We start from the raw sequence: 6977 nt of genomic DNA on the forward strand, positions 1-6977 counted from the left end.
GGAAGACTCTAATTAGCCACTAGAGACCACCAGAGGAGCACCGACTCATTTAGATCAACGGAAGTGAGCATGTGCAAAGTACTAATGCATATGTTACCTAGTTCTAGGAAAAGTATGAATATGCTCATGGCTTTGTGGAAATTTAGTGCCTATGACTGAATTGCTTTCACTCTAAGCTGTGCAGCGTTAGGAGTCGGTGCGCTCACCTCTGCGAAATTATTCACGTGTGCGCCCAGCGCTGCAATACAGAATGCCTGCTTTCTGACCCTCCAAAATGAGTCTGAGAGAGTTTCCTCGACCGCTTTTTGGGTATCAGTTGAATAGAGCACAAGTGCTCCGGGGAGGAACAGCCCCACGCACCGGTATATCCTGGGGCTGCCCAGCTGGAAAGCGGCGTTGCAGAAAAGGGGGACCTGGGGGACACCAAGTTGAACGTGAGCCAATAATGTACCGCTGCTGCAAAGAAGGGCAACGGCATCCCGGGCTGCGTCAGGAGGAGAGCTGCCGGCAGGTCAGGGGAGATGCTCCCACCCCTTCGTTCAGCGCTGGTGAGTGCTGCGAGAGCTGGAGTGCTGGGTCCAGTTCTGAGCTCCCCAGTGCGGGAGAGACATGGACAGAGAGTCCAGCAAAGGGCCACAAAGATGATGAAGGGACGGGAGCATCTCACATGAGGAAAGGTGAGAGAGCTGGGCCTGTTCAGCCTGGGGAAGGCTCAGGGGGATCCTGGCAGTGTCTGTAAATACCTACAGGGAGGGTGCAGAGAAGCCCTATTGGCTTCCAGAGTGGAAACAAAAAAGGGGTAACGAGGCATGATTGTCTTCACAGACATCAAACAAATCTGGAGAGTTAGTTTCTAAGGCAAGTCACTGGCATGTAAACAAAACGATGGATCATACCCTGAGCTGCTTCCCACCGAGGCCTGTCCGCTCTGCACTGGCTGCACCAGGTCCTGCCTCTGAAGCTGCCAGGACCATCCATCCCAACCCCCCCTTGCTGCGCTCCTGGCCCCTGGCACGTGATGGTGCTGCAGCTCCCAGCTCGGCTCCCACCCAGGGGTGCCCCGCACGCCTCCAGCTGAGCTGGGATCTCTGGGCACTGGGGCGGGCCCTTTGCTTCTGGACCATGGCTTGAAGGGAGCTGTCCTGGCTCTGGAGATGATGCTGTGTCACGGTCCCACCAAGTCCAGGTTTCTGTCAAGAGGCCTCGGCTTGGACACCCAGCACGGAGCCCAGGCTGCACTGAGCTGCCCTCCGAGCAGGGCTGGTCATCTCCCCAGCCCACAGCTGGCTGCCCCAGCGCCCCGCTAGCCAGAGGGGTCACTGGGACAGAGCTGCGGGGTAGCTCTAGGGCTGAGCTGGGTTAGCTGGGGGCAGGGGGGGTCTGGTGGGTTTGGGACAGGGTTCCAGTGTGGAGCAACCGAAGGGGATGGAGCAGCGAGAGGCTGGGAGCAGTGGCAGCAGGAGGCTGAGGAGTCCATGGGGGGGTGTGTGCTGGTGTGCAGTCAGGGAGTGTCTGTGTGTGTGTGTGCTGGTGTGCAGTCAGGGAGTGTCTGTGTGTGTGTGTGTGTGTGTGCTGGTTTGCAGTCAGGGAGTGTGTGTGTGTGTGTGTGTGTGTGTGTGTGCTGGTGTGCAGTCAGGGAGTGTCTCTGTGTGTGTGTGTGTGCGCGCTGGTGTGCAGTCAGGGAGTGTCTGTGTGTGTGTGTGTGCTGGTGTGCAGTCAGGGAGTGTCTGTGTGTGTGTGTGCGTGTGTGTGTGCTGGTGTGCAGGCAGGGAGTGTCTGTGTGTGTGTGTGTGAGCGCTGGTGTGCAGGCAGGGAGTGTCTGTGTGTGTGTGTGTGTGTGTGTGCGCGCGCGCTGGTGTGCAGTCAGGGGGTGTCTGTGTGTGTGTGTGTGTGTGTGTGTGTGTGTGTGTGTGTGCTGGTGTGCAGTCAGGGAGTGTCTGTGTGTGTGTGTGTGTGCTGGTGTGCAGTCAGGGGGTGTCTGTGTGTGTATGTGTGCTGGTGTGCAGTCAGGGAGTGTCTGTGTGTGTGTGTGCGTGTGTGTGTGCTGGTGTGCAGGCAGGGAGTGTCTGTGTGTGTGTGTGTGAGCGCTGGTGTGCAGGCAGGGAGTGTCTGTGTGTGTGTGTGTGTGTGTGTGTGTGTGTGTGTGTGTGCTGGTGTGCAGTCAGGGAGTGTCTGTGTGTGTGTGTGTGTGCTGGTGTGCAGTCAGGGGGTGTCTGTGTGTGTATGTGTGCTGGTGTGCAGTCAGGGAGTGTCTGTGTGTGTGTGTGCGTGTGTGTGTGCTGGTGTGCAGGCAGGGAGTGTCTGTGTGTGTGTGTGTGAGCGCTGGTGTGCAGGCAGGGAGTGTCTGTGTGTGTGTGTGTGTGTGTGTGTGCGCGCGCGCTGGTGTGCAGTCAGGGTGTGTGTGTGTGTGTGTGTGTGTGTGTGTGTGTGTGTGTGCTGGTGTGCAGTCAGGGAGTGTCTGTGTGTGTGTGTGTGTGCTGGTGTGCAGTCAGGGGGTGTCTGTGTGTGTATGTGTGCTGGTGTGCAGGCAGGGAGTGTCTGTGTGTGTGTGCTGGTGTGCAGTCAGGGAGTGTCTGTGTGTGTGTGTGTGCGCGCGCTGGTGTGCAGGCAGGGAGTGTCTGTGTGTGTGTGTGTGTGTGCTGGTGTGCAGTCAGGGAGTGTCTGTGTGTGTGTGTGTGTGCAGTCAGGGGGCTGTGTGTTGTCCCAAAAGCGGGTTCTTTCACCCGGTGCACAATCACCCCATCAACACACTGATTGTTGCTTGCAGACAATTTTCGTTCGTATCAGCTCATGGGGCAGGGGCTGCATTAACCCCCCACCTCCCGCTGCACGAATGACCACTGGCAGAGGCGCTGTGAAACAAACACTGAAACTTTAATGAAATAAGAATGAGTTGGAGACAGGGGAGAGGGCTGGGGCTGGAGCGGGCGGCACGCTGTCCCGTGGTGTCCCTCAGGGTTCTGGCTCGCTTGGCGGGCACGTTGTTGCCATCAGGTGCTCTCCACTTGCTGCTGCCCGCCACCACGCCGTCCCTGTCCGGCTTCACCTCCCGCGAGGTTTTTGAGTGTTTTCCCACCCGTCACACCACCATCTTCCTCCTCTTGGGTGGGATGTTGTCCCGCAGGGAGGTCTCTCGTTTCTTGGCACTCCTGGCCGGGGTGGGGCGCTTGACCCGCTTGCCCCCCGCCCGGCCCGATCCGGGCACCCCCCGGCCGGAGACAGCGCCCAAGGGCAGCGGCAGGCGGGTCAGAAGCACCCGGGGCTGCCTCCGCAGCACCTCCTCCATCAGCTGGGCTGTGTGGGCTGGGTGATTCCGGGAGGGACGTGAGCGGCTGGGCAGAGGGGTCTCCTGAGGACCCTTCAGCGCATTCTCCAGGGGCAGGCGAGTCAGAAGCACCCGGGGCTGCCTCCGCAGCACCTCCTCCATCAGCCGGGCCGTGCGGGGCGGGTGACGCCGGGAAGGACGCGAGGGGCTGGGCAGGGGACTCAGCAGCGGGATCCCCTGTGGGCTCAGCAGGTGACTGTCCGGAAGAGCCTTCAGGGGACCCTTCTGGGGTCTCTTCGCAGGACTGTCCTCGGAGCTCTCCTCCGAGCTCTCATCTGAGCTCTCCTCCGAGCTCTCCTCAGATGTCTCCGAAGGACTCGGTGGCAGCCAGGTGGGCAGTTCTGCCCCCATCCTGCCCTGCTGCCCTGTGGGGTCCTGCGAGGGGGAGGCTGGCACCCCCCAGAAGGGGTCGGCGTCCCCCAGCATCGCTGCTGACAGGTGGTCCTTGGCCCAGTTGCCCTGCATCCCGTAGCCCAAGAAGTTGGGGGCTTTGTTGGAGGAGACTGTGCTGTCGAGGCTGTCATGGACGTCGGGGAAGATGTTTTCACCGTCCACCAGCATCACCACCGCCACTTGCTCATTGTCGCAGCCGCCCTCTGCCCTGTACTCCGAGAGGTGGGGGAGCTCGTTAAGGGAGGTGCTCAAGTTGGAGACGTGGGGGACACTGGGGACGGTGTCCTTGCCATCCCCCAGCCCTGCCGCCACGGCTCGCTCCTTGGGGCAGCCGCCCTCCGTCACGTACCTGCAGAGGTCAGGGAGCTCCTTGAGGACCTCAGCAGGCAAGTTGGGGACACTGGCGGTCAAGACGGTGTCCCCACTGTCCCCTAGATGTGCCACCATCGCTCGGTCCTGGGGGCAGTCACCGTCCACCACGTACACAGAGAGGTCGGGGAGCTCATCACAGCACATGGTGCTGGTGAGGCTGTTGGGGAAATCAAGGACATCAGGGACAGTGTCCTCACTGTTCCCCACTCCCACCACCACCCGCTTCCACATACCTGGAGAGGTCGGGGAGCTCACCGAGGAGGGCCGTCAGCTCTGGGACATCGGAGACAGCGTCCTCACTGTCCCCCAGCCTTGCCGCCACTGCCTGCTCCTTGGGGCTGCTGCCCTCCGCCACGTAGGCAGAGACGTCGGGGAGCTGCTGGAGGAAGGCAGTCACGCTGGGGCTGTCGAGGACGTCGGGGATGGTGTCCTCGCCATCCACGGTGTTAAGCCAAGCGAGGATCTGTTGGGCAGTGGTGTCCTCTGCCTCCTCAGGAAAGGCCTCCGCGAAGGCGTCCAGCCCCTGCTCGGGCAGGTCTGCGGGCTTCCCCGGGGCTGCCAGGGTGGTCACTGCTGCTGCAAAAGCAAAGCCAACCCAAGTCCAGGCCATGCAACCTTTCCTCAGCTTGGCTGTCTGCCTGTGGGCTCTGCCAGCCCCTAAACTCACCTTTGGGCTTTATGGTGGCTCTGCCAGTCAGCGGAGCCAGGGCGGGCTGGTGGGCGCTGGCAGCAGGGACGCTGTCCTCGACGGCCACTGCCTCCATGTTGGAGGCCTCCGGCAGCTTCTGGGCGCTGCCGGGCGTGTTGTGGAGCAGAGGGGGGCCCTGCACCCAGCGCTGAGCTGCGGGGTGGCAGGGTGACGGGGGGCTGGGGCGGGCAGGGACGTGCAGCAGGCAGGAGCCCGTGGGGTACAGGGGCTCCTCCTGGACCACGGTCCCCGGCCCCAGCCCCATCGGCTGGGGGGGCACCAGCGTCCTCCCCACCACCTGCTGTCCCCAGCCATGGGCAGGGGGACAGGGAGCAGCCATGGAGCAGAACTGCACCCCTGGGGGGAGCTGCACCATGGGAGGGAGCCACATGCCGGGGTGGAGCTGCACCAGCTGCCCCGGGGCCCCCATGGGCCCTGGCCCCCCCTGCCAGACACTGGCCTGGGGCAGCTGGTAGGTGATGGGGGGCAGCTGGGCAGGCTCAGAGGCCGCCGGCAGACCCGGGACAGAGCGCAGCATGTCTGCTGTGACCGGTGGCGGCGCGGCTGCAGCACTGACGCTCTGACACCCTGTCGTCGGGTGGTTTGGATCTGCCCCATTATGACATCACCCCTAACGACACCCCGTAACCGGGGACCGGCTGTGAGCCGCTCCGCAGGCAATGGGCTCCTGGACACTCCGGCCCCTCGCTCCATGGCTGCCCTCAGCCTTTGCTTACCCACAGCCCAGACGACACTGGGCCCTGTACCTACACCCTGTCGATGGCTGCTCTGAGCAAAACCAGCCTGTGACTCCCCTGCAACTTTTCAGTGTTATTTGGCCTGGTGTAAAGCTCCCCAGATGTGGGCACCAGCTGCCCTGGTACCAGCTCACGCAGGAGGAAGCCGAGGCACAGGCTGGCTAACGGCAGTGATGAAGCCGCAACTACTCTGTCCCTGCCGTATCTGCTGCCAGTTTGGAGGGGTGGAAGGCGCCACCCAGGGCACAGGAGAGGAGAGCGGGGGGACAGGGAGCCCCGTCCTGACTCCTCACTGGCTTCACTCCTGGCCAGCTGCTTTTCCTCTGTGCCAGGATGGAGAGCACAGCGGGGGCTGGGGGGCGTTGGTCCCCCAGGAGCTGTGTGGGATCCCGGGGTGTCGCTGAACAGGGGGTCTCTGCCCGCAGGTGCCTGTGGGAATTAAGAATTGGTAGTTAGCAAAATGTAAACTGGCCTTGAGGTTAGAAGAATGATTGTGGATAACTGAGTTTAACATTCCTGGGGTGATTTGAGGTTCTTTTGCTGCGGCAGTGAGGTGATGCCGGGCTGCGGAGCAGAGCGGGGTGGGAGGCGAGGAAGGGCGTGAACGTCTCGAAGCTGGGAAGGGCTTTGCAGCGAGCCCTGTCCCCATGGGAGGGGACGCTGGCCGTGTTCAGGATGAAGGCCTTGCGGCCCTGGCTGGGGTGTGTGCCCGTGCCCTCCCTGGCCCCCCAAGGTGTGTCCTGGTGCCAGGGGCTCCGTGCTGCTTTCTGCGTGGGGCCGTGTCCGTGAGTCCTGCAGGGAGCTGTCTGTCCTGGCTGCCCCGCCAAAGGGCTCCTTGCCCCGGGGAATGGGCCGGGGGAGTCCCCCCTCCCCCCCACCACCATTGCCTGCCCCGCTGGTGGTGACTCGGCCCTGAGGGCGGCTGAGTGCCCTTCAGGGCTCACCGGCTCTGATTTGGGGCTCAGTGGGGCTGTTGCACCATTGGGTGCCGTTTCCCAATGCCCCCTGCGCTGCCTCCCCCTCCCACACAGACACAGAGAGGTTTTGAAGAAAACAAATTTTAATTGCAATAAACAACAGAGAATGTCCCATCAAAACTACTCTAATACCCTCCCTCCCCCCAAATACATGAACATCCCCACCCACGCCCCAAACACCCCACCCTTGAGCCCCCACCCCCCAAATACAATAACATACCCCCCCAATACACCACCCTCCTCCCGCACCCCCAAGATACCCCACTCTCATCACCCACTGCCCCGTTCCCTACATCAATCTTTACTCCCCCCTGCCCCCCCCGGGCTGACTGCAAGTGCCCTGCGCTTGCTGGGGGGCGGTGACAGGGTGCTCTGCCCCCGCTTCCAGTCCCGCTTCTCTGGCACGGCCGGCTGGGACGGGGGCGGCTCCATCCCCGCATCCCCCCACGGCTCCTGGGCCTCCA

At 62.3% G+C, this 6977-nt stretch overlaps 1 protein-coding gene across 1 annotated transcript; it reads right to left on the reverse strand.

The window, feature by feature from the left end:
- Positions 1 to 4214: 4214 nt before the first annotated feature.
- LOC141949785 (uncharacterized) lies at positions 4215 to 6016 on the reverse strand. The gene is made up of 2 exons (XM_074883782.1): positions 4758 to 6016; positions 4215 to 4666 (listed from the first exon to the last, which is right to left on the reverse strand). The coding sequence occupies exons 1-2, from the start codon at positions 5314 to 5316 to the stop codon at positions 4284 to 4286; spliced, it is 942 nt and encodes a 313-aa protein (XP_074739883.1). The 5' UTR covers positions 5317 to 6016; the 3' UTR covers positions 4215 to 4283.
- Positions 6017 to 6977: the final 961 nt, after the last annotated feature.

Source organism: Strix uralensis, chromosome 14, assembly GCF_047716275.1.
Source record: "Strix uralensis isolate ZFMK-TIS-50842 chromosome 14, bStrUra1, whole genome shotgun sequence".
NCBI classification, from domain to species: Eukaryota; Metazoa; Chordata; class Aves; order Strigiformes; family Strigidae; genus Strix; species Strix uralensis.